This window comes from Cebidichthys violaceus, unplaced genomic scaffold (assembly GCF_023349555.1).
Source record: "Cebidichthys violaceus isolate CVI_PGR_0920_01 unplaced genomic scaffold, fCebVio1.0.p SCAF_8, whole genome shotgun sequence".
In the NCBI taxonomy this organism is placed as follows: Eukaryota; Metazoa; Chordata; class Actinopteri; order Perciformes; family Stichaeidae; genus Cebidichthys; species Cebidichthys violaceus.
The window spans coordinates 871,528-897,650 of NW_027176964.1; the positions used below are offsets into that span (position 1 = coordinate 871,528).

The 26,123-nt window shown below is 40.6% G+C and overlaps 4 protein-coding genes across 12 annotated transcripts in view; 2 read left to right on the top strand and 2 right to left on the bottom strand.

The window, feature by feature from the left end:
* obscnb (obscurin, cytoskeletal calmodulin and titin-interacting RhoGEF b) overlaps positions 1 to 8,079 on the top strand; it is a 59,455-nt gene extending 51,376 nt beyond the window's left edge. For all 8 annotated transcript variants that reach the window (XM_068737590.1, XM_068737588.1, XM_068737591.1 and 5 more), the window contains 16 exons: positions 334 to 473; positions 1,015 to 1,215; positions 1,344 to 1,420; positions 1,504 to 1,674; positions 1,829 to 1,988; positions 2,236 to 2,352; positions 2,503 to 2,667; positions 2,763 to 2,921; positions 3,015 to 3,192; positions 3,305 to 3,418; positions 3,587 to 3,754; positions 3,925 to 4,027; positions 4,131 to 4,260; positions 4,433 to 4,526; positions 4,720 to 4,762; positions 5,582 to 8,079. In XM_068737590.1, the coding sequence (XP_068593691.1) occupies positions 334 to 473; positions 1,015 to 1,215; positions 1,344 to 1,420; positions 1,504 to 1,674; positions 1,829 to 1,988; positions 2,236 to 2,352; positions 2,503 to 2,667; positions 2,763 to 2,921; positions 3,015 to 3,192; positions 3,305 to 3,418; positions 3,587 to 3,754; positions 3,925 to 4,027; positions 4,131 to 4,260; positions 4,433 to 4,526; positions 4,720 to 4,762; positions 5,582 to 6,704 (3,143 nt within the window). In that variant the 3' untranslated portion in view covers positions 6,705 to 8,079. The remainder of the gene's footprint in view (positions 1 to 333; positions 474 to 1,014; positions 1,216 to 1,343; positions 1,421 to 1,503; positions 1,675 to 1,828; positions 1,989 to 2,235; positions 2,353 to 2,502; positions 2,668 to 2,762; positions 2,922 to 3,014; positions 3,193 to 3,304; positions 3,419 to 3,586; positions 3,755 to 3,924; positions 4,028 to 4,130; positions 4,261 to 4,432; positions 4,527 to 4,719; positions 4,763 to 5,581) is intronic.
* A 1,368-nt stretch (positions 8,080 to 9,447) lies between these two features.
* On the bottom strand, positions 9,448 to 16,563 carry guk1a (guanylate kinase 1a). The gene is made up of 7 exons (XM_068737597.1): positions 16,354 to 16,563; positions 13,189 to 13,302; positions 12,855 to 12,896; positions 12,504 to 12,739; positions 11,368 to 11,452; positions 11,197 to 11,282; positions 9,448 to 10,885 (listed from the first exon to the last, which is right to left on the bottom strand). The coding sequence occupies exons 1-7, from the start codon at positions 16,385 to 16,387 to the stop codon at positions 10,847 to 10,849; spliced, it is 636 nt and encodes a 211-aa protein (XP_068593698.1). The 5' UTR covers positions 16,388 to 16,563; the 3' UTR covers positions 9,448 to 10,846.
* Positions 16,564 to 16,654: 91 nt separating this feature from the next.
* cunh1orf35 (chromosome unknown C1orf35 homolog) lies at positions 16,655 to 20,775 on the top strand. Its single transcript, XM_068737596.1, has 8 exons — positions 16,655 to 17,182; positions 18,022 to 18,172; positions 18,264 to 18,309; positions 18,401 to 18,483; positions 18,852 to 18,924; positions 19,147 to 19,226; positions 19,381 to 19,500; positions 20,057 to 20,775. The coding sequence occupies exons 1-8, from the start codon at positions 17,086 to 17,088 to the stop codon at positions 20,310 to 20,312; spliced, it is 906 nt and encodes a 301-aa protein (XP_068593697.1). The 5' UTR covers positions 16,655 to 17,085; the 3' UTR covers positions 20,313 to 20,775.
* A 1,605-nt stretch (positions 20,776 to 22,380) lies between these two features.
* Positions 22,381 to 25,807, bottom strand: arf1 (ADP-ribosylation factor 1). Of its 2 annotated transcripts, none has more exons than XM_068701697.1 (5): positions 25,785 to 25,807; positions 24,545 to 24,720; positions 24,319 to 24,429; positions 24,025 to 24,149; positions 22,381 to 23,920 (listed from the first exon to the last, which is right to left on the bottom strand). In XM_068701697.1, exons 2-5 carry the CDS (start codon positions 24,690 to 24,692, stop codon positions 23,759 to 23,761), a joined length of 546 nt encoding a protein of 181 aa, XP_068557798.1. In that variant the 5' UTR covers positions 24,693 to 24,720; positions 25,785 to 25,807; the 3' UTR covers positions 22,381 to 23,758. The 2 variants fall into 2 exon arrangements, with proteins under 2 accessions (XP_068557798.1, XP_068557797.1); XM_068701696.1 differs by having other exon boundaries at positions 24,545 to 24,737; positions 25,787 to 25,805.
* Positions 25,808 to 26,123: the final 316 nt, after the last annotated feature.

The window sequence follows — 26,123 nt, forward strand, 5'->3', positions numbered from 1 at the left end:
CTTTTTTTTCCCTTTACATCACAAAAATGTAATTATTATGAACTACATTTTTTAATTATAGGGGTTATGATTTAAATGTTTAGACGGACATTAGCAAAGTAAACAAAGCAGCAGTAGATACAAGGCAAAGAGTCAGTTAGGGCTTTGGATGTGACTTTGAGTTGACTGGTCCTGCCTCCGCCATGCTCTGACACTGAGCACTAATAGCTGCTACCAAACTAAAGACAAAGTCTGATAATCCCGCCCTTAGTTATTTTAATTGGACGTGCTCTACTTCTTTGCACAACTGACCTGTCTTCCTCTGATCACCTCCCTCCGTCCTTGCTGCCTCAGCTTCATTACGCGTACCAGGTGTGGACAGTGATGATGAGACCAAGACCCCTTCTCCATCGCCTCATCACGGTCGCTCTCGTCCTCCCTCTCTCATTGCCGACTCCTCCTCTGAATCCGATGAGGGGGATGCCAGGGGAGAGGTGAGATGGATAGAAATTCTCGGTGTGATATATTGTTGGCCAGAATTGTTTAACTATAAACTTCAGTGTTTGTTTTTATCATAGATGTAGGGAAAGCAGGTATCACGTCAAAATGTAATCTGGTAAAGGATAGATTCACATTCCATTTTAAAACAATATTCACATTCCCATATATATATATATATATATATATATATATATATAGTCATTAAAGTAGTTTTTGCTTGCTGTAATCATTCATCCTGCTCCAGTAAGAGTTCCGTCCCTAATTAGCTTCCGAGGATGTGATGTGGGGCTAAATCCACTGTAAAGTTATAATCATGTTTATGCTCAAGCTAATATGAGCAGCAGTCTGAGTTATTAAAATGGCTTTGTAAATGGGTATTTACAATAATTAGGTAAACTGGGGAAACAGTGTGAGCTTTTAAATACAAAAACTCACTCAGAGCAGTAGGAATGACAATAGAACCAAGATTGTGCAAGAATATGCAGCTTTGCATCATTCTGGATTCATAAGTTTAATGTTATTCTATTTTTTCAGATGTTTGACATATATGTGGCGACGGCTGACTACAACCCCACGTTAGCAAGCAAAGAATCCATCGCTCTAAAGGAGGGACAGTATGTTGAGGTTTTGGACTCAGCTCATCCACTCAAATGGTTAGTCCGGACCAAACCCACCAAGACTACACCGTCCCGTCAAGGCTGGGTCTCACCTGCCTACCTGGACAAGAAACTCAAAGTGCGTCTTAAAACTAAAACCACCTATCCATCAACATAACATCTAAACTTTTTTCACAATTATTACTTCATTGTCTTGAGGCCCTTTGAACATTTTGAAATGAATAGTAAAAATATGTATTGTTCCAGCTCTCTGCGGATACGAGTGACCTACCAGAGTCAAATGTAGAGGAGATGTCTGAGGGTGAATACAAGAGGAAGTTATTGTAAGTTAAGTATATCTACACTCACTTACAGAATACCGGAACTAAAGGATGGATCATAACCAACTATTATTTCATGTCCCCAGCCAACTCATCCAAGACCTGATAAGCGGTGAATCTGAGTTTGTAAAAGAGATAGACTTCTTTACCTCCCATCACCTGAAGCATGCCGACAACCCTGACGCACCACCCGATGTCAGCAGCCAGAAGGAAGCCATATTCAGGAACATTGATGATATCAAGTCCTTCCATAGCAAGTGAGCTCGCCTCTTTACGACTTGTCATCTTAGTCAGATATTTCTTTAATAAAGAAAGTGAAGAACATCTGTATTTCATACCCGGAGAACAGATGAGTGGGGTGGAGTGGAGTGGGTACTCAATGCAATTCTTTCCCAACAATTTTGTTTTTAGGGCATTCCTTCCAAAGTTGAACGACTGCGACACAGATGATGATGTAGCCATGTGCTTCCTGAAGAACAAGGAGGGCTTTGAGAAGTATCTCCAGTATCTTGTAGGTCAGAGTCAGGCTGAATCGGCTGTCAGTGACAAGGCTGTTCACCGCTTCTTCAAGGTAACAGCGCAACTGTTGTTATGGTACTGTGGGATATGCAGTTCATCAGAACCTATATTCTTAACATCTGTTACCACACTATCAAATAGTTTGGTTTCGCCAGCATATTTAAAATTGTTATGTCTTTTTACTCTTCTATACTTGTGTTTGCTAACTTGTAAATATCTTGTCATAAGGGTGACTGTGAAAGGTCTCTGGACCAGCATAGATATTTTCATTTCAAAATCTTCCCTTCCTTACATCGTAGGAGTACACAGAGAAAGTGCAAGCCAGTGCAGACCCTGCAGACCCTCCAGTACGCAGCATCAACGCCGGCCTCCAACAACCACTGGAGAGGATTCAGAAGTACAAGGCCGCCCTCAAGGTAACAGCTTTGACTCGCGCTATCCATGAACCTTTGAGGTTCAGTTATCTGCATTACAGATCGGGATACATCGATGTGTAAGACATTTGGTTTTAGACCTGTGTCTCTGCCACTGCAGTTTTATTGAAATCTCTTCCCTGACATCTTCAGGAGCTCATCCGAAACAAGGCAAAAAATGGCCAGAACTGCTGCCTGCTGGAAGAAGCTTATGCCATGGTGTCTGCACTCCCTCAGCGCTCTGAGAATACCCACCATGTCTCCATGATTGAGAACTATCCTGCCACACTGGAAGTATTAGGAGAGCCAATGAGACAGGTAGGTGGAGTTTCTGTTTAATACAGTGATTATAGACATGATTGTATGTGTTTCATTGTAAAAATATACTTGTTTTTTCCCCATTTTGAAACCAGGGACCCTTCCAAGTGTGGGAAGGGGCTCCAGGAATTAGGTCGTCCTCTAGAGGTCACCACCGCCACGTGTTCCTGTTTAAGAACTACTGTATAATCTGCAAACCCAAGAGAGACAGCAACACCGATACACAAGCATATGCTTTTAAGAACATGATGAAGGTAAGACTTTTAATATAATCACAACTTCTTTATCGTCATCTTTCCTGATCACCATCCTAAATGATGTTTTCTGTATTCGTCATCCTGTTGCAGCTGAATAACATTGACGTGAATGAGACAGTGGAGGGTGACGACCGTGCCTTTGAGATCTGGCACGAACGAGAGGACTCTGTGAGGAAATACACCTTGCAGGCCCGAACTATTACCATCAAGAACTCGTGGCTGAGAGACTTCAGAGAACTGCAGCAGCGATACAGCATGCCTGCGTGGAGTCAGTGGAACATACACGCAGTCAATTTTCTTTTCTGCATCTTATTCTTTATTTTATCACTCAAAATGTATACTTTTAAACACTAATTTTCCTGATTAATCTCCTTTTACAGGTCCTCCCGACTTTGACGAAATTCTGGCAAACTGCACAGCAGAGCTGGGACAGACTGTTAAGCTGGCCTGCAAAGTCACTGGTGTACCCAAACCAGCGGTCACTTGGTACAAGGGTACGTCATTTTTTTTAAAGTCATTTGCTCTATTGGACCATATAAACTGTACAGACAAATGGGGAGAAATGGTACATTACACTTAGTGGCAGACTAACTTCCGTATACACAAAAAGCATCTGAGGCTAAATGTGTTTCATCATCGCCGTGTTTACTTGATGGATGTAGACGGACGTACCGTGGAGGCAGATCCTCATCACATCATCATTGAGGATCCGGATGGTTCCTGCACTCTGATCTTGGATAACATGACAGCAGATGATTCTGGCCAGTATATGTGCTTAGCCACAAGCTCAGCTGGCAATGCCAGCACTCTCGGCAAGATCACTGTTCAGGGTAAGTGGCACACATGTACGGTGTGATAGTGAATGCTTTAATTTAGTTATTCTGCAACACAGAGAATATCAATAATTAGTCATACTGTATTTCAGCCTTCATGGAATTAATAGATTTTTTTGTGAAACCAGTATTTCAACTTGTATTATTTTTTGACATATTTCTTGTAGTGCCTCCTCGTTTTGTGAATAAAATGAGGAATGCTATATTTGTTGCCGGTGAGGACACTCAGTTCACCTGCGTCATACAGAGCGCCCCCAACCCCAAGATCAGGTATGAGATTTGCCGATCATTTTTAATAAATTCAGAAGGTCCTTTGAAGCTTCCCTCTGTGCTTACGTCTTTTTCTCGTCCCTGGCTATATTTATTTATCAAGGTGGTTCAAAGATGGCCGGCTGCTGACTGACCAGGAAAAGTATCAGACCTACAGCGAGCTCCGCAGTGGAGTTCTGGTCTTTGTGATAAAGAACCTGACAGAGAGAGACCTCGGACACTATGAGTGCGAGGTTGGTCGACATAAAAAAAAATTCATACTTGAATCACAAACTTTATGATAGTGTTATTTAATTAATACGTATACGAGGAAAAGTATAAATGTTGACTCTAATACAGTTGATATCAATTAGCAACAACAACTCATCTGTGAGACTCTAAAAATATATTGTCTGCTTTTGCCAGTTGTCTAACCGTCTGGGCACTGCCAAGTGTGCTGCTGAACTCGTTCCACCCTCTGCTGTGGCTCGCACTGGTGAGCAGGCCATCACTATTGAAGGTAGGAGCACTGACTCAATCCTCACAAAAGCACACTCTCTCCAGACTATTTGTATAATATCTGAACAACATTGCTTTTAATGCAGATGTTAAAGATGCATAATTGTCTCATGCATCTTGTTCTCTAGATGTGACTGTTTGCGCTTAGCTTCATTTTGTCTGTTAAATGTCATTTATTCTGCCTCCACCCATAGTTACTGAACAGGAGACGAGGATACCAAAGAAAACCATCATCATGTAAGTGAACCGGCATGTTTGTCTTTGTGCCTGCAGCATGTCTGTTGCCTGGTTGGACATCAGTTCATCCTCTCGACAACTCCTCTGTGCATTACATGTTAAGTAATTCAGTAAAAAATAAAGATTATATAAAGACTCTAAGAAAGAGCTTCGTATCTGACTTTTAGATAATATGTCAAAATTAAGAATCTTTAAAGGTATTTGTTTCAGGAGAGATTTCCTCTGCAGTCTCTGTGGTACAGATGCATTGAATGTTTTATTTTTGGTCTCGCTGTGTAGATATTGCTTGCGAGAAGATGAGATATACTTAAAGATGATTTATAGTTATTTTGTGTGTGTGTGTGTGCGTGTGTGTGTGTGTGCGTGCGCTTCACTCTGTGGCCTTGTGTATGCATCGCTGTGTAGTAGCGTGAGGATTCTGACACAAGGGTGATGAAAGGATGGGCTCTCTTCACCAGGGTGCTGTCTTCTTTAACCGGCAGCTTTATTACTGCAGCTCCTCACACAGCCTATGTATTGGAATCCGACACTTCCTTCTGTAGCAACACACAATATGCAGTGCAGCAAAGGTTATGGTGGGAAGTGGGAAGTGCCTCCTTAACATCAGACTTAGAAAGAGCTTTTCCAACATAGATCAGTGTCACTTGCACTGTTGGCTTATGAGTGGCGATGTAAGCCCACCAGCTTCAATCACTGGTGTGAAAACTGCATGCATCCTGATAGCTTTTTCACTCTCGTTTTATAATGTCTGTGTTGTCTCTCTCTCTCTCTCTCTCTCTCTCTCTCTCTCTCTCTCTCTCTCTCTCTCTCTTACACCAGTGAGGAGACTATAACCACTGTGGTGAAGAACCCGCGTATGAGGAGGCACAAGTCCCCCGGCTTGACTCTTGCTGGAGCCCACCGCTCGGAGACCTCCACCCCAGAGCCCGCCACTGCCAGGCTGAGGAGGATGCCCACTCCGAGAAAGACCGGCATCCCAACCCTCTATGTGACTGAACCGGAGGGTGCTGAAGCCAGAGTCATGGAGAGCAAGCCCAGGTGGATCGAGGTGGAGGAGGTCATCGAGTATAAGGTCAATAAATCTCCCAGGCTGTCCAGGAGGAGGGGCATCTCACCGGCGGTGTCTGATCGTGCAACCACTCCCTCCAGACCCAAAAGATCTCCACCGGAAAACCCAAACACTAACAATTCCAACAACAAGCTGGTGGAGCAGGCCAAGGCCCAGCTGCAGGGGGACATCAGCAGCCAGCCGCTCTCCTGGGAAGAGGAGGAGGGTAGTGTTACCTCTGATTCTGTCTCTGGAGTCGCTGGAGAGCCACATGAGCTCTCATCTGTCCTCACTCTAGCTGGAGAGGACAGTGAGGACCCGGGCGATGACCAAACCGTCATCTTCGAACCTGATGATGAAGACGAGGATCATAACTCGCTCGGAAAGCAGGAGCCTGAGATTCTGACACAAGGCGGCCGTGTTTTGACCCTTGAAGACTTGGAGGATTACGTCCCAGAAGAAGGGGAGACCTACGGTTCCACCAGCACCCACAAGGCTGCTGCAGAAAAGCCCTGTGAGATCTCTGTGCTCCAGAGGGAGATCGGCGGGTCCACAGTGGGACAGCCGGTGCTCCTCAATGTGGGGCGGCCTGTTATGGCGCCGAGGCAGAGGAGCGGCTTCTTCGGCCGCTTCAGGGAGCATCTCTCCAGCAGCCTTTTCTCATCTGCAGTCCCCCAAGCCAGCGGAGGCCAGTCCAGGACGGAGAGACACGTCCCCATCCAAGTGAGCCACGCGAAGCTCGAAGTGAAGCCTTCATACTGCTCAGAGGTGCAGAGGGTTGAGGGGGGGCAGCAGAGCTTTAAAACCAAAGTGTCAACTCAGACCTACGGCTATACATCAGTGGGCAACCCAGTCACTCTGCAAATTAGCGATAACCTTCAACAGAACAAGTAGGAGCAAACCATTTTAACTTGGTACGACAAACCCTCTTAGTCTTAAATGGGGACATTTCTACTTACATGAGTAAGGCATATCCTGACCTGAGGTATATTTATTGCATTTGACAAACCATTCCATTTTGAAGCTTCCCACCAGAAAAAAAAGCTCATTCTCTGAGTCTTTTTCTTGATGAATGGTTAGTGTCAGATGGTCTCTACACTAGGCGAGTTGGAAAATGTAGGTTTAAATATGTTACTGTTAGCATGTTTCAGTCCCAATCTGCTTTGTTACGACTGCTTAATGACGTAATGCAGTGTGTGTTGTACAATGTGCGTGGTGGACGGAGACAAAAAAGGAAACTAAGGATCGACTTTTTACTGATGAACTATTTTGACGTCTGTTTTTAAGTTGAATTTAATTTTTTCACTTAAATACACCTTCTCGAAATCATGAACCTTGACCCACTAATACTAACTGATCCAGACATTATCCTTAGAGATGACTATTGCTATATACACAAACAAAATAATTATACAGTATATTTAGGTATATATATTTTTTTGGTTTTACTTTTGTACTTTTGAAGTAATGTCGCCTTTTGCAGTTCTTTAGCTTCCTGGATCAGCAAATGTTGGAGTTGGTGAGGTCATGTCTATGCTTCTAGTTCAGTATTAAATATAAATATGCAACACTGATGATGTACAATTAACAGAACTTTGGAGACCGCTGTGGTCCATCGGCTGTTTAAGTTTAAGGTGTGCTGTCAAATTTTCAATATCAGTTTGGCAAAATTAAACACGAGTTCTTCTTTGGGTGTTTGTGAATTATTTGTGGGTGAGTAGCTTTTACAAATATGGCATTTCTACAAGTGAATCATTTGTTAGGTGAATCTGTTTCACACTGGATCTGTGTTTGACTGCATGTGTCAATTATTGAGAAACGGAAGTTTGTACCGTTAATTGAATGTCACACTCAAATTTGAGACATTTTTGGGTCTAGTCATGAAGTGCAATCACCTGTGAATTCACAGTGTATCACAGGGCCATATGTAAGCGAAAGATATTTAGATTAGTCACTGCATGTATTTACTTTTCCAAAGCAGATTTGTGTTTATTGAGAGTAACCAGATCTGTAACGTTGTATTTGATTGCAAGCAAATGTTTGTGCAAAGTACTTGAGCTCACAGAATTTACTACCTTTTCAATTTAAATAATGACTAGAGAGAAAAACCTGCTCCTGAAAGATTTGTGGTGTTTTTAAAGGTCTTTTAGTCAGTTACATGTATTTACATTAACACACTAATAGATTGTATTTGCTTGTACTGTATGGGTGTAGTTTTTGCAAATATGTTTGAGTTCTCAGTTCTAATAAATAGTTGTACTGCAAATAAGTATTGCCAGTTTCTTTCACAATTCTTACTCATAGTACACATAAATATGTCAAAAATAAAAACGTTATAGAATAGTATGTTGAAAACGCATCATACACGTATAGTGTATTATGTCAAACAAATAAATAATAATAATAATCACTCAGTATAGTATGTAGAAGAAAGAAAGTTATGGTATAGTATCAATAAAAATCAATTAATCGTCAGTATGACGAAAGAAAGTCATAGTATAGTCTGTGAAAAAAATCAATTGAGTATGACAAAATGAGGTCATATAGTATGATGAAGAAAAGTCAAAGTATAGAATGTAAAAAACTGTCATTATTGTATGTCGAAACATCATAAAAATGCATAGTATAGCGCCTAAAACTAATAAAAAGTTATTTTAGAGTATGTTGAAAAGACGTCATAAAGTCAGATAAGTATGTCATAAAAATTCATGTTGATTTTGTTGGTATTTATATATTATAAAAAATATTACAAAAAAAAATCTGTAAAGTAAAGCCAAAAAGTCTCATAGTTTATTCATATTACAGCATGTGTAAAAAGGTATTTTTGTAGCATATCGACTGAAAGGGAGGAGAGCAGAGATGGAAGCTAAGCTAACCCAGCAAGGACCTACTATTCCACCACCAGACCTTCTCCTGGCTAAAGTCAGGCTATCCCAACAACAGGATACTGTACAGTCAAGTAGACGCCTAGCGGGCTTCCAGGATCGAACCGCAGGAGAGCCGAGGACACAGATGGGACGAGGCGGTCTGTGTTCACATCAATGATGCACATCAATGATTTGTATATTTTATGTCGAAAAATATACAAATGTTAGCATATTGAAAAAACATAAACAGTCATAGTATAGTGTGCCGGAAAAAGTCAGTATAGTATGTAAAAAAAAAAATTTTTTAGCATGTCAAAAAATCCTAAAATGCCATAGTATGGCATGTGTAAAAATATATTTTTAGCAAGTCGAAAAAATATAAAAAGTCATCGCATAGTATATCAAAAAATATATATTCAGCATGTCGAAAAAACATATTTTTGACATACAGCCATTCTGAATAAACAGAAAATCATAGTATAGTATGTCAAAAAATATATAATTTTTTAGCATGTTGAAAAAGTCATAGTAAAGTATGTTGAAAGTGTCAAATAAACAAAAAAAATGATAGAATAGCAGCGAAAAAAAGTCATAGGATGGTATGTCGAAAAAAAAGTCATAGGATGGTATGTCAAAAAATATTTTTTTAGCATGTCAAAAAAAGTCATAATATAGCATGTTGAATTTTTTTTTTTAGCATTGTGAAAAAACATGAAAAGTCATAGTACTATACTATGATATGACTTTTTGTACAAGAATATGCAGTGAAATGCTTGACCTCAAATTCCTTTAATTGCACCATAACATACAGATACAATACAATACCATAAAGAATCTATAAATAACAGTCAAATAACAAAGAGGTGAAGAGTATGTATTATAGAGATCTAGATTGTGAGTGTATTGCTGACTGTTTAGTTGTGCTATCTCATAATCAATGTATAGTAGAATAAGTTAAAGTGAGTCCCTGATGTAACCGGTTAAAACCCAAAGTGACAATGTGGTCTTAAAATGAATGAAAAGGGTCTTAAAAAGTTATTAAATTTAACTTCAGGATTCCTGTGTATACCTTGGTCATAGATATTCAAACAAGTTAAAAGGAGATCTCCGTGCTTAATTCTAAGCAATATAAAAAAGAAAAACATGCCATTAATTTTCCTTCAAATTGCAAAACCACTCCTTAAGTTAGGAATCAAAGCAATCCACTGAATGTCATTTCACTGTACAGGTGAAGCTGCAAAATGATAGATACACAATATAAAAAGTTTTACAAATGTACAATTGTAAAAAGAAAAAAAAAAGAAAATAGTTGAATTGTTCTTATACCACCCAAAATAAAAAAGCTATATTCTAAGTGACAATATATGATCTGTTGTTTCTTTGTTTTAAGCCACATTTCCTATCTCTATTATGGGATTTATTCTCACTAGAGCACAACAGTATTTATGGTTATCCAGCAAACATACGCAATAATAGAGTTCTGTGGCAATCTACACACAATCTGTCAAAGGAAAGCGTTTACCAGCACTGGAATGACTTGCATGTACCCCTTTAACATAAACGGCCACCATGTTTGTTTTCCACAAAAGAAACCTGTTGTAATGTTGAAGTTTTAGATGAGTTTCCCTCCTGAACTAAATGTGTGCAGCTATCCATCTCTGTAAATCTCTCAAGTCAACATGATAGAACTGGTGGCAAGAGTAGCATAGCTCTCTGCCACTAATCCAGATATCTAGAAACTAGCTTTATCCGCAATCTTAAAATACCAGTTTGTTCACATGATGGAATGAGCCAGGTTTGGGTTAGTCCAGGTCGGTGAGAGCACAAAGCTGCAAGCAGTATATCCAGTAAACCCGGTAAACCCAGTCTAACAGAGCACCCTGCATAACATACCAGCCACATATCAAGTAAGCATTATTATACCTTCTCTTCAGACAAGTGAAAATAACAATATGGAAAGCGTTTCAGGTCAGTAAAAAAAACAAAACAACATGTGTTAATATTTCTAAATAATAACCTCTAAATACCATATAAAAGCTACGTATTTGTGTATCCGCTAAGGGATGTTTGTTGGAGTTTCACAGACCACCATCTGAGGGAATGTTTGGTGGGGTTGTTTAGTGAGGAGTGGATGGACGGGACTACAAGGTGTCAGGATGCGGCTGTCCCCTACGAAGACATGTTGACTTTCTTGACCTTATTGACGTCCTAGAGAAGGGGGGGAAAAAATATTTTATAATGCTACCCATACAGAGAAATCTACAACAATGGACGAAGAAATCTGAGGCTGCATACAGCAGATGAACACGAAGTTGAATCCATTCCTTGCACTTTCGCTGTTTGAAAGGCTAAACAATTTAGCTTTTCTTCTTTAAAAAAGTCAGTTTCCCTTCAACTGAATCTTATCAACGTAAAAACATTTCCATTCAGTCTGCAAAGGTTTCAAAAATCTCTTCGTTGATGCTCAAGTCGATGCATTAATGTGTGTTGATTATCTAATGTAAAGGACTGTGTTTTACCTCAAGAAGGGCATGTTTCAACTGCCCATAGGCTTCCTCCAAGTTATCATTGATAATCAGGACATCAAAGACTCCAGGTTCTTTACCTAGAAGAACATACAAGTCTATTTAGACTCATATTTTAAACATATGTAATTTAATATTTGCAACAAAAAAAAAGGAAATACTTACCTAACTCCATGTCCACCGTAGCTATTTTTAAACGCTTCTGGAGACTCTCCTCCGACTCCGTTTTTCTGTCTCTTAAACGTTTTTCCTGAAACAAAAACAGAGAGCATTCAGTATTCAGAACATCCAAAAACCTGCATGACAAGAGAACCGTGGCACAAAGCAAACAGAAAGTCACACCCAGGGGCCTGTTGTTCGAAAGTAGAATAAAGACATCCAGGATAAGTGGGAAAGCCAGGTTGGACAAAGTCTCATAAGTTCATCCTGGCTTAGTTGGTTGTTCGAACGCCGAGCCAGGCTGAGGAGGGGCGGCTTTGTCAAGCCAGGTCTAACTAATTTGAGTAAGTGCGCGGCCACGGCCTTCTTCAGTAGACCACAGAGATCGATCACAGATTCACTGATGAGACGACAGGTGTGGACACTTTCCTCCAATGAACAGCGGATCTGAACGCTGACGTAAGGTGACACACCTCTCATAAAATGAAGCACCGCTGCTGTCTTGAAGTTTGGAGACGGACTGATTAAATGAGTAGTGTAATTAATTGCAAGCACCTTTGCAAGTGCAGCCATTTCTAATTACTGTAATGACTGCAATACAATCAGATTTGAGCTGGCAAACAATATGAAGGGTGTTTATTTACAATGACGAACACACGAATAGGCCCCAATTATGAAAAAGAACTATTGTAATAGGCTAACTTTATTTATTTTTTTAATTTGATCATGTTTTGTTTTATTTCTTTTTTTTTAAAATAATAATTTAGCCTACGTGTTGTTTGTTTAAAAACGAGGCCAATGCGTAGCCTTCATCAGAACATGGAATGACTATAAAACACATTAGTTTCTGATCAGCGCAGCCGCTGACTCCAAAGATAAGACAACAGAATCAACTAAGCTTGGCATTTAGCCTGGTCTGGAGCAGGCTAGCTGCAGAGAATAAATCACCATGGTAACTTGACCAGGATAAAGTTATCCAGCTTTCGAACAACCGACTGCAGGCTAAATTCAGCCAGGATAACCAACATATCCCGGCTTAATCCCGTATCTAGGTTTCGAACAACAGGCCCCAGGAACGCCTCTCTGGCAGGACAATAAAAACAAAGAATGACTCAATGAAATGCATTTCCTGCTGTGCTCACCAGGACATCCATGGAGGGCGGCTGGATGGAGATGTAGAGCGGATGGAGGTCTGTCTTTTTGATGTTCATCACACCCTGCATGTCAATGTCAAGTATACAGATGAGGTTCCTGGCCTGGACGGCTTGCACGGCAGCTTTGCTGGTGCCGTACATGTTCCCCGAAAACTCCGCGCTCTCTATGAATTCACCGTTTTCGATCCCGGCCTGCATCACCTCCAGTGTGACGTAATGGTAATCTGCAACCCCCCCCCAAAAAAAAATTAATACAGATGAAGAAAGCTAAAATACTACAGACTCACAAACTGGGATTTCCTGTTACAGTGGTCATGAAAGAGGAGGAACAAGTTGTACCTTTGCCATTCTCTTCTCCGGGCCGAGGATTTCTTGTTGTATCTGAGGGTTGAGAAGGTAATTATAAAATAAGATAAGATAATCCTTTATTAGTCCCGCAGCGGGGAGATTTACAGTACGTCATAGCCTGTACTTTATATCACACTATACTATACTGATCAATGACAAGCCCCATGGCCATAAAGCTTGTAATAAGTAAGCTCCTAAAAGGTATTTGTTAATCCATCTTGGTATCATTTTGTAGAATTCTTTAACGTCTTACTTGTGCCATGTATGCACCTTGTGGGAAAGAATATGAGGACAAATAGTAAACTCTCTAGAGTGGTATACTTACGGGAAACACTGAAGCCAAAGACACTTTCATATTCTTTCATGAGCTTCTTCAGCAGTGTGCTCTTCCCTGCCCCGGATGGGCCGCTGAACACCACAGGCCTGGGTCCAGCCATAGCTGGAAGGAGAGTCGCAGAGGAGAGAGAGAGTTCAGAATAGGAAAACAAGAGGGTGAGGCTGGAGTGGTTGACACGCATTCACTGGAAACTTATGGCATGAGTCACTACCGACCGAAAACATTACAGCGGGTTAGCGTGCTCAGCCTCGCTCTGGTGGGATAAATGGGATAAAATGCTACGCCAGCAGTTCTTTAAAAAAGGCAACCAAATAATGAGACCACAACATCTCCCACAAGGGCAGGAGCAAAGGCAATCAACGGCCTGGCAAGCCGCGAGTTCACCGTGGTGCAGGGACAATTACTCACTAATTGGAGAGCACTTCTCTGCTTGTGAAGGCAAGAAAGAACAGAAGAGATACGACTCACAAGAGAAGAAGAACTCTTTCTATAGAGACATGGGCTCAAGTAAACAACAACTTTAAACTCCCTTTAACTGAATTATGCAGCAATCCAATCACCAACAAACCTGCAAGTATAGTTATTGTAGTACACATCTTTGTAAAATAGCTACTTCAACATCTTACCTTTTCTATACTGCTATATACACACACACACACACACACACACACACACACACACACACACACACACACACACACACACACACACACACAAAACACAAAGTTTCTTGGGTAAGCTACTCAAGTAAAGGACAAAGTGATGCCTGTAGTTTTCCACCTTACCTTTCGTCAATACACACAGAGCTCAAGCAGATGGAGAACTCAAGTGAACAAGGAGGGAGTGATTATGCACAAGACAAGTCGATTGTGTAAGAGTGTGGGAGGGAGGGAGGAGAGAAAAAGAAAGGGCAGGGCCACGATAACACACCAGTAGGTTTCATTATTTATCTAGGTCGATTTTAAAATGTCAAGCAGATTTATCGAATATTATAGTAAAGACCTGTAGGTGTGTTGTGTTTCTACACCAAAGGCTGAGACGACCCTCCATTCTCAGTCATTTCAGTGTTTGTTTTCTACAGTCAGCTGTGAGCATCTACCAAACAGATATCAGCAACAGGAAGCCAGCTAGAGCTGTACTATTAGCTGCTAAATTGAGCTACAGAAAGAACTACAGTGAAAAGCTAATATTAATTATTATGATTACAGGCCTATTACTTACATCAATGTCATCACACAGGGTGACAATTAGTAAAAATATTAGGTATTCCATGCGACATATTCGCCTAACAAATCTTTAGAAACATAAAACTAGTCACCCGGAATCTTTTTATAGGCCAAAAATCACAGCATGTGAGCCTTCTTGTTTCCAAGCACACCAGATGAAGCGAGGCTGTCTTCACAGGTGCAAATGACAGAGAGTCATTGTCCTTTGCCTCTTGAATGCCTCCTGTAAAAGGCAACATGGCTAATTAAAGACGCAGCAGTTCCCCTTTCAGAAGCCTCTGAAGGAGTCGGAGCATTTTTGGAATCCTGTCCTGAAATGAGTCTCGCCCACAACAACAACAACAACAACACTCCACCACAGGATTCTCCAATAGTAATCCATTGCATTGTCTTCCTGTTACCATTTAGAAACAGTTAGGACTACAAAAAAATCATTATTAATATCATCTCTGCAAGGAGATAATGAGGTTGGGCATGTGTGTGCATCTCTGTGTCTGTCCATGGCTGTTTGTGCATACTGCTGCACCAACTGCAGAATTTCTGGGGGGCTAATTTATAGCTGCATGCTCAAGAACGTTGTTGTTTCTCAAAACACCTTTTTCAGCCTGTTTGATGCTGCAATTGATCAACTGCTGACTCCTCACTCACTACCGTTAACCCCGGCTGGTTATTATTCTGCATTTACCTCCCGTTTACACACGCATTGTCAAAAAAATTGAGTCAAAGCATGACTAAATCTGCTCTGGAAACACTAGATTACATTATAATGCCTATGATTATCATACAGAGTGCTAGTTAAGTTAAGACGGGCAATCAATTCTTTTACAAAACTAAATATGGAAATTTATAAAGTAAGTATTTACTGGTTACAGCTCTGCAATTGTAAAGAGTTTTAGTCTCTCTTACGTTGGTCCTGTTGCTGTCACTCAGACTACAAATGCTATTTCATTAATCAATGTCAGAAATCATAATTTCTGACATTTTACAGACAAAAGAAAAATACAAAAAACAAAGATGGAACAAGAAAAACAACTTAATGTCTTGACGAAGCTTCTGAAACTTTCAGGTACATAAAATCCAAAACCCACACAAGAATCAACCGTTTGTACTCGACGTTGAGCTGCGTGACAGGAAATGAGTTACTGCAAGTTTACAATCACTGTGCTCGACTTTAACCACGTGGACTAAAGCCCATGTGATCGATAATGGCCTGAAACTAACTTTAAGTCATGTGAAAGCCATCAGGTCTCAGCGGTCTGATCAAATTTATCAGCAATTTTTTTCTCTCGCAATTTTCTGCCAACAATTATTTATCCATTCATAGGAGGCAAAAGAAAACAGTTGACAGACTCGCTAGTAATGAAAATATGAATTTGTTGGAGCCCAACACACAGTATGTAATGTCAAAACAGCAGTGTTGTTAGTTCAATCTACCAAGAAACAGGTGATTTGGGGATAATGTGGGCACATGTTCAACCAGTTCTTATTCAGTCTAATGCTGTGATCTCTTCATTCCATTTGCAGGAGTGAATGGGGGCTCAGCATTAGGCTTTAAGACATTATGGTGTGTAACTCAAAATCTCAACATAATGATCTAATGTACATTTGGTCAGGGCAATACATTGCAGTTTTTACAAAAGCTGAGATACAAACGACATATATTTATAGGAATGTTTTTAAAAGTTATTAACACATTAGAACAGGTATATCCCTGATGTCTGGCTCCCATCTACAAGGACTAATTAAACGATGATTAAACGACAGGTAACGTTGCATCAGCTAAACTTAACACAACCATCCTCTGCAAAAACAATCCGACTCCTCCCACACCCGAGGGAAATGAATGGCAGTGCTGGTTCACAGTGATGATGGCAGACAACACAAACATGATACAAAAGAGACACACACATGATATCCTGCTTCCTACCCGACAATAGCCTGGAGAAATATCGCATGTACATCGGGAGTTACGTTAGTCCGAGATTTTAGCTCCGTCTCCGGATGATCGTCTCCCTCCTCTGTACTTTTGTCTTTGCCATATACAGTCTATTGGTCGTTGCTGTTAAGAGCCATTATGGAAAAATTGTGCTCCCTACGTCATCACTGCGGGTCAAAACATCGACGCGTTGCGTTCGCGGGCATCGGACATACGGAGGACAAAACAGACACGCGGAGTGTTGTTATCGTTAGACTGAAAGGATATACGATACAAAGCGAGCTAATGTTAAATATATATATATATATAACTCACTGGTAACTGCAGTTTACACGTTAACGGGAAGACAAGGCGCACTCTTATGACTGTAGCTATGATTTAGGCCGTAATTTTAACGTTAGCTACAAAAGTGTGACCTAGCTTAAGTGTAACGCTGTTTTATCCAATTATTCCCCTCACGCTCTGCACATATTTCAGGAAATAAGTGGCTACATTAATGAATGTGTCCGTTTCAATGGTTTAAGTAAACGCCACCCCAAAGAAAGACGTTGTTCCGATCGACAAAGAGGAAGAAAACTTACCACAAAAGTACCCGGATGAGTGGACGCTGAGGGCCGATCCTCGCGCTTACTTGTATGCTAACGTGGCTAAAGTCAGCTGGTGAAGCTAACGGTACACTGCTGCTTCTTCTTCTCTAAAAGTCTCCAAAAGTAACCGACTAGAATGTTCGGTTCCTCGAGATCCGGAGGAGTCAGAGGAGGCCAGGACCAGTTCAACTGGGACGACGTGAAAGTCGATAAACACAGAGAGAATTATCTTGGTAAGTTCTACAAATGAGATTAGCTGTTTCGCTATCAGCGCTAACCAGATGCACTTGCTAATAGTTTGCTAACTTGCAAACTACTGAGCACGCCTTTTTAAAACCACAGTGTTAACTACACGCCATGGCTTCGGTACTCCACGTGCTGCCTGTCTGTACCTTTAGTTGTGAAGTCCCTCATTACACGGTGTCTGGATGCTTGGAGTTAGTCCTGTTTCCACTCTACAAACTGCAGGTCCTAGAGCACACACGTAGCCTCTCTGCTATCTGAGCCCACACTGCTGGCAGCATACCAAACAAGAACGACGTAGCACGCACCACAGCTGTGACTTTAAAAGGGATGAAGTAGACATACACTTTTTGTTAAGCAAATGGCAGTAATTTTGGCACATGGAGTAGCGTAAACACACGATATGCGTACATTAAAGAGGCGTATTGCAACCACAGATGATACAGCCTCATCTACAGCATATCTTTGTTTTTTTTAAAGTATGGTGAGATCATCAGGTGATTCTGTGGAGAGGACGCAACCAAAAATGTGTATTTTCCTAAGTGATTTATTGCCAAAGTTCTTCATTCATTCGTTACATCAAAGGATACAATCTGCCTCCAAACATAATATAATTTGTGCAGTACCTACAAACACGATCGTCATCATGAAGCTGCAATCATCAGTCAACCTACAAGAATAAATGATTGCAGACTGTTTTGACAATCCATTAATGTGTATATATATATATATATATAGATTTTGAATAATTTAAACATTTGCTGAGTTGTACATTAAATAACACATCTTTCTTTCTCAACCGCTCTCATTTCTTCCGTGTTGTTACCAGGGAACTCTTTGATGGCACCAGTCGGGCGATGGCAAAAAGGCAAGGATCTGTCATGGTACTCGAGAGATAAAAAAACTGGTGAAGCTTTGACCAAAGAGGATGAAATTGCCGCTGTCAAGGCTGCAGAGCACGAGGCACTGATGGCTGCCCTGTACGTATACCGTCCTATACAATGAATGGTCGACAAACGCAAGCGTGGGTCAACGAACGTTATTCATTTGTGTTTTCCATTCTCCATCTAGAGGGCACAGGAATGTAAAGAGGCAACCGACTGGCCTGACCAAAGAGGTATGCCACTTTGTTTGGTACTGCTTTCACTCAGAAGCTTGTGGACATCTTTAACTTGCCTTAATTAACAAAATCCCAATGTTGAAACCAGGACCTCGCAGATGTTTGCCGGAGGGAAGAGGCTGATGGTGAAGAGAGAGATGTGGACCGTGTCTCAGGCTTGGGAAGCTCCAGGTGATTTTTTTATTTTTCTTTAGAAAAGTGTAAATTGATTTGTTGTTGTTGAATATTCACTTCACATGTAAACACAGGATTTCAGAAATTGAAGCATTCACCACTTTTGAGGGTTTCAGTCCATTACAGGTCCTACTTTTAAATACTTGTGAGGTCTTTCTATCTTGAAAACAGTGTTTGTTTTAGAGCAAACAACATATTGGTAGGAAATGTAGCTAAATCTGTCCCTGCCATTCCCTATGTTCTATATTTGTCCTGTTAAAACTCATTAAAATGCTGCTCTTGACATTCAAGTGGCAAGAGAGCCTTTGTCTTAATGCACTGTGATTGTGAAGTACTTAATTATAAATGAGTGTTTTCATCTGCAGTGCAGGATCAAGGAAAATGGTGCTCTCCCAAAAGGAAAAGGAGGCAGCTAAAATAGGCTTGCCTGTTTTTACAGTAAGTTCTTCTCCTCAATACCAAAATGTCCCTGAACATTTTAAGATGAAGACTCAGTACAATGCAGATGTTTTATAAGGGTGAAGCAGTTCGATGGATGGAAAACAGGTCTTATAAATACCTATCGTGGATAGGGCAGAGACTTTAACAGTTGAGTTTTAGGAGTTTCTTTTATTGGATCTATAACTTGATGCAAAGATTGTATTAATGCTTTCTTTACAGCACCACAAAACAGAAGTTTGTCCAGAAACGTCAACATCAAAGACATCTCAGAGTGTAGAAAAGGGGGAGACGGAACAACGGTGAGTGTGCATTGCGTCAGATACCATCTAAGGTAACCTAATGAACACCTAATATGAAATTGTATTCACCGTTCTACTGGACGTAATGTCAGCCTGTATCCATTTTCCATGTTTACGTCAATAATATTCATCGTTTGTTTTCTTAACTCTGTAGACACGAGATCAAAAAGAAGAAGAAAGAGAAAAAGAGCAAAAAGGAGAAAAAGAAGAAGGAAAAAAAGAAGAAACGGCAAAGAAGAGACTCGTCCTCTTCAGACTCTGATAACAGAAAAAGGTTGGTTTGACAGAAACACTACAAAGTATGGCTTAAAAAAACCAACCATGTTCCCACATCATGTATTTGAAAGAACACCTACATTTATTTAAGCCACATTTAATTACTACAAGCTATTATTTCTACATTATTATTATTTCTCCAAAGGTTGCATTGAATAGTGACATTGATAAATTACATCGCACATTTATACATGAATCAGAAGCTTTCATCCACCACCACTAGAGGGCACCAAGGCACTGTCCTGCACACCGCATCGTGAAGCATTACCCTTTTAATTTGGGGTGCATGTTCATGAATGAATGTGCTGCAGAGAGAGGAGCCAAAATATAACACCAGCATATGATAGTGTACAGAATTTAATGATGCACGTTTTTAAATACACGGTCACTTGTCCACACAGCAGCCAGTGGATGAACTTACAGGTGTCATGAAGTGTTTTCTGTGGATGTCACGATAAAGCTCATCTGGCAGCTACTTTGTCCCCGGCCTCATAACATCTCACCCGATTCACCGCAACCCAGTCATTGATTGTTTGCTTCCTTTTACTCTATAGGCAGAGAAAGGACCACCATCATCATAATCCATCATACCACAGTCAGAGTGGAGCCAGACCCCATGACAGCCATTCAAGGGGGGGAGCAAAGGCCGAGCGAGAGCCCTCCTACCCCCATCATCGACCGCAGCGGCATGACACAGACTCCTCTGATGGGGGGTCTCCTGTCCCCCGTAACCCTGTCAGCCACAAGACGGCCCCTGCTGGTGGCACACAAAGCCACAGGCGGCGCCACGACACAGACTCGGACGACTGATGTCCTCCCCACCCCCTCAATTCCGAGACTCGTAACACGGACGGAAAGCTCTACAGCGGCTTGACCCCCCCCCCCCCCCCCCCCCCCCCCCAAAAGACCCCATTTACCCCGAACAGCCAAACGGACTGTAGATAGAGAGAGGTCGATGTGTCTGACTCACAGGCTTCGGCCTTCTTGTCTCTACATCCAATAAGTTGGTCAATTAGTCGTGGGACACTGGTGTCTTTTGTGTTATTTTGGGTTGTGTTTGACAGAGTAGGTTTTTTTGGTTTTTTTAACAAATTGTATGTGATTTTAAACCCTCAAATATTTCCATATAGTCATAGGCTTTGATTTTGTGCAATGCAAGGTAAAATATTTTGCAAATCAAACGATCTTTTATTACAATGTCTGGCCCTGTGAACTATTACATTGTTTGGGAAATCTTAGAGAATTAACTCGTGGAATAAATATATATCCCGTCTTCTCTTGTATGCTGTAAGATTTTTTTTCCAGGAAATGATTTTCCTGACGCTCCATGTTTACGACAGCTTATGTGAAAAATCTCACAAAAACTGGTACAAATTGAATTGTTGTTCATTTATATGTATATTAACATTTCTATTTTAAAAAGGTATCACATTTGGCAGCTTTTCTGCAAAGCTGAAACTGTTGAAGTCATCAACACAGCAAAGTTTATATCATTTAGATCAGCATATAGGACAAGCTTCAAGCTAGTTTGTTTCTTAAGAAATGTCCCATGTTGCTCCTTTTTGGTCCTTGTACCTGTCCTCCATCTCACTGTGCCTCTTGCACTACTCAGCAGCTGCAGTTTTCTTTTTCTCAATGACGCCAGCGCTCCTTAATCCCTCACGGTGCTAGGTTCAGCTCCCTGACTGGTGCGATACCGTTGGAATGCTCTTCATTGGTCATAATAGAGTGTAGTGTTTGCGTTTGCCTTGAATTGGTCTGAAAGAGGGTATTCTGCTGGCTGGCACCTGGGGGGTGCACTAAAAAAAAAAAAAAAAAAGAGCAAGGCATTCATAAAGAAGAGTGCAAAAAACCAGGCTGGTCCTTTTTTTTTTTTTTATATGGCCGAGTACCGTTAGACTGCCACACACAAACCAAGCTGACGGAGCAGCAGGAGAGGAGGCCACACAAAGCAGCCCTATGAGGGACCCAGGACTCCCACTCCTCCCCTTCCACCACCATACTTTCCTGCCATGTTTTATAGGCTTGGCTGCATTATCCATAGCAGCCTAATCAACCTGCAAGAATGCTGTCCCAGATTGCCGCCCCTACACAATGTGAAACGGGGTGTGCGCTCCACATTACTGCTTTGACCCAAACATTGGGTGGTTTACATCACATTTCTCTCTGGGTCAAAGGGTGACGGCCCCGACAGGCTGCTATGACGCCAGGTTTTTGGGTTGTTTAATTTTAGTATTGTTTCCTCAAGTGTATTACTATTCTGCCAGGGATGCAAGAAATGCTATTTGTTTTATTAATCACGCCAATGAAATGTCAGATAATTGTTCAAACTTCCCAGCACAAGTGACTTCATTTTGTCCGCCGAACAGACCAAAAAAAACACTTTTTTTGTTCAGGAAAAATGAATTCCTTTAAAATAGAAAAGAAAATATGTTAACAGAAAAGCACTCTTATAGCAGACCTTTTTCACAGAAGACATTTTGACTTTCACAGTGGAAAAAATGCTGAAATGAATGACTGAATTCCACTTAGCAGCCTAGCTCGTTATTCTCACTGGAGCCCTTGCATACAACAGAGCCATCGTTAGTGTTATTAGCATCACCTGTGCTTTTCCTACTATGACAAGTCAAAATGTCTGAAGTGAGAAAGGGGCAATTCAGAGGCCGAGAGAATATTAGGCATGTTCTGCTTGATAAATGACACATAAAACAGTTTTGTCGATTACTTTTCTATTGATTCACTAATCATTCAGCACTAGTTTATATAAGAAGTAATAAAATTAGGTGTGCATGCTTTTTTTAAATTGCAAAGATCAATGTAAAATGACAAAATGCTATTGTATAATGCTAAGTATAGATAAAAGCTACATTACGCACCGTAACATTCAGCAGTTTTATTGCATAGAGTGTGAAAATGAAAATCAGTTGCAGAAAAAAATATTATCCAGTCACTTTAATTACAGTGCTTTTTCCTCACAAAACAAAAGCTTTACATAAAAAAAAAACACAATCTTAAGTAAGAGATTAACATAGTTCTCACAATTTTAGGCAGTTATAAATCAAAAAACTGTTTGATGCACCCTCAAGACATGTTCAGAGCAGTAAAGCAACACCCACACCTTTTCCAAAAGAAAGGTTGAAAATAAAAAGGCAACATGCGTCTTGGATAAGAAGCCGTATGTTTAGCCTTTCATTTACCCCGAGCACAATGTGCTGCAAAGGAAGAAATACCGGCACTATGTTAATCGTGCAGATGAAACTCATTTTGTATTGCCATCAAAACGCCACTTCTCAGATTGTGATAACTAAAAAAAAAGAAAAAAAAGACATGAATTACGTGAGACAGAAGGGCCGTTGTAGTGTGCAACTTCTTTAGTTACAATTTCCGAACACAGTACACACAAGCTACAGTATAGGGCTGTTGAAAGAATGGTTCCTGTGCAGCCTAATGATGTAAACACCCAGTGAATATGACCCTAAAGACCAACGGACCACCTCGTGCAGTTTTGCTAACAAGTATATTTCAAAGGCAGCACATGATAAACCTGAGACTCAAAAATACAAAAACCCAATGCTGTCTCAACATACTGCCTTTCAAACAACCGTGAAGCAGGTAGATGTGAGATCGTTGCAGCATTTCTCAAATTTGACTTACTGTATAACAAAAGGCTGGTACGTGTTCACAGACGGGAGTTTTCAACTTGGAAAAAGGGGATTTCAGTACAAAGAGGCAATGCCTGTGTTTACTAACTGGTAATTTGGGGGGCCTGGTACATGCAGTCACTTGTTAAAGTAACCACAGTGGCTGCAAGTAGTGCATCAGTGTTTAAGTCAGTTTTTTTTAAATTTTTTATTAAAAGCCCATCACCCGCTACAGTACGTGTGACTAGATCGTCAGTCATCAGATTGCATTGAGGTCCTGGGCCATCGTGCTGGTAATTCTTAATCCTCACCTCCCTTTTCTTATTCAATGCACACATGGCTGCCCATCAGCCGAAAGAGAAATAACCACGACAGGATTTGTAGAGTGCAATAAGCTGCCCCATTACCAAATATATTTACAGTTACATAAAATAAAATAATAAAACCTGACAGCTTTACAAGAATAGATCATCCCCACCACTGGCCTGTATGTTTATAACAATAACTGCTGAGGTAAGGGAAACTTCCAGTACTTCTTTTTGGAGAGGGTAACTTAGTTTTGCAAAACTTTAAAAAGTAGAGAGCATGGTCTGAGATTGGGTGGCTGGCCGATGATTATTTTTGGTTTTTGAGCTGAGAAGACAACCAATCAAGTCCTTCGTATAGGCCATCCCCAGAGGTGGCACAGGTCGCCTGGATGTACCAGGTTCTTTGGCGTAGGCCGTGAAGACCCAACTTGTCTGTGAGCTCAGCTGCATTCATAGCATTTGGAAGGTCCTACAAACAATAAAACAGTGAGAAAACAAAACATTAAAGCCAACATGAGCACAGCAGGAAAAACCTGTAGAAAAGCGGTTAAAAATTCCACTCGTATGACTTACTTGTTTGTTGGCAAACACTAATAGCACAGCATCACGCAGCTCGTCCTCTCCCAACATCCGAGCGAGCTCGTCACGAGCCTCCTGAACTCGCTCTCTGTCGTTACTGTCCACAACAAAAATGAGACCTAGAACGAGAGCAAATGGAGAACAAATGATTGAGTGCGTGACGTGTCCTGTATCTTTTAAATACAATGCAGTGGAAATGTAGTGAATACAACAAAATCCCCAATAAAGTGACCAATTTAAATCTAACAAATGCCAAAAACTAAGGTTTTTGGACATGACTTTACATACCCTGTGTGTTCTGGAAGTAGTGGCGCCACAGCGGTCGAATTTTGTCTTGACCACCAACATCCCATACTGTGAAACTGATGTTCTTGTATTCTACAGTCTCCACATTAAAACCTGAAGGAAAAACAAAACAAAGAAGCACATTAAGAATAAACTTGAAGTTCTCATTTAACAGTGATATGGTCACAAAACACATGAAGACATCATTATTTTACGATGTTTGAGTTACCTATTGTGGGAATGGTAGTCACAATCTCTCCAAGTTTTAGCTTGTACAAAATAGTTGTCTTTCCAGCAGCATCCAGACCCACCATAAGGATCCTCATCTCCTTCTTCCCAAACAAACCCTTAAAGAGGGATGCAAACATATTCCCCATGGCGGCTGTTGATGGGGACCTACTTTGGCTAAAAAAAAAAAAAACCTTAAGAGAAACAACAGATACATTTAGTATGGAAGTATGAAGACTATGGCAAATAATACAGCATGATTTTAAGTAGAGCTTAAACTATTAATCAATTAGATCAAAAATAACCTAGTTCCAGCTTCACAAATGTGAGAAGTCGCTGCTTAAATTTCTCTAGTGTGATATTAAACTCAATATTCCAATCCAAGCTATTTTCTAAGGATATTCAAACTTCATTACTTCCACATGATTATGGAATTTGAATTATTGTGGATTTTTTGGGTACTTTTTTACTTAGTTAATATTCTTTACTGTTTTATTATTTATTTACAATATCGAATTTATTTTCTTTTGACGTTGTAATGAAAAACTAAAACTTGTGTGTTCTCTTCCTGTTTCAAACAGCTTTTCGTAACTGTTTTTTTTCCTAACAGACGCGTTCGCCTGATAGTCGTCAGTTAACAGGGGTCGCTTGATAAACCGAAACACCGGAAATGAAATATCTTAAGCCTTTAGTATCATCAGTGATGTTAAATGTAACTAACGTTATATGTTAAAACCTCGATATTTATGGTAAAGAACGACCCAACGCGGCTCACTAGAGTACTTTATCATGCTGGCCATGGGTGCAATGCAAAAAGCCGTCCGACTAACCTACGTAAACAAACAACGTTAGCATGCTAAGGTACGATGCTAACACTCGTCCGACCGGTTTATAATATTCGACACTGTATTGAAAACTTACTTACCAACATGAAAACATACTTATTTCATTTTCCTCCCATGATGAGTTAATGCAGAAGGTATACGGACACACGTGAGAGGGTGATGTGATAACAGGGTAAATTCAGATATTGATTCAGATAAGTTAGCTAACAGTTAGCTAGCACACTCGGTAAAGTTAGCTCTCAGTAGCCAGTCACAGTTTTTCTCTTCGCGTCATGACTATTTATATAACCGCGGTCACAAAGACGATTTTGCTTGAAAAAGCATGGCTTTTTATATGACTACATTCACAACATACAATATAAATTGGCCTCATAAAGGCATCGCTTACACACTTACACAGTTGACGTCTCCTTCCTTGTTAAAGGCGTTTCCTTCCTCAGGAAAATGGCGACAATTTGACACGTCAGAGGTTCCGTTCCAGCAAAACTTCCGTCAAAGCTGGAAGATGTCGCCCCCTGTGGTTGAGGGGAGAATTATTATTTATTGGTTAATATTTTTCTATCTCACACACACACACACACACACACACACACACACACACACACACACACACACACACACACACACACACGCTCCTATTTAATGATTACACACATCAACAAACCCTTACAGTGTGTTATAAAGGATTTATTGTTAAAACACATGTAAAAATCATTCAGGCAGATTTAAAACTGT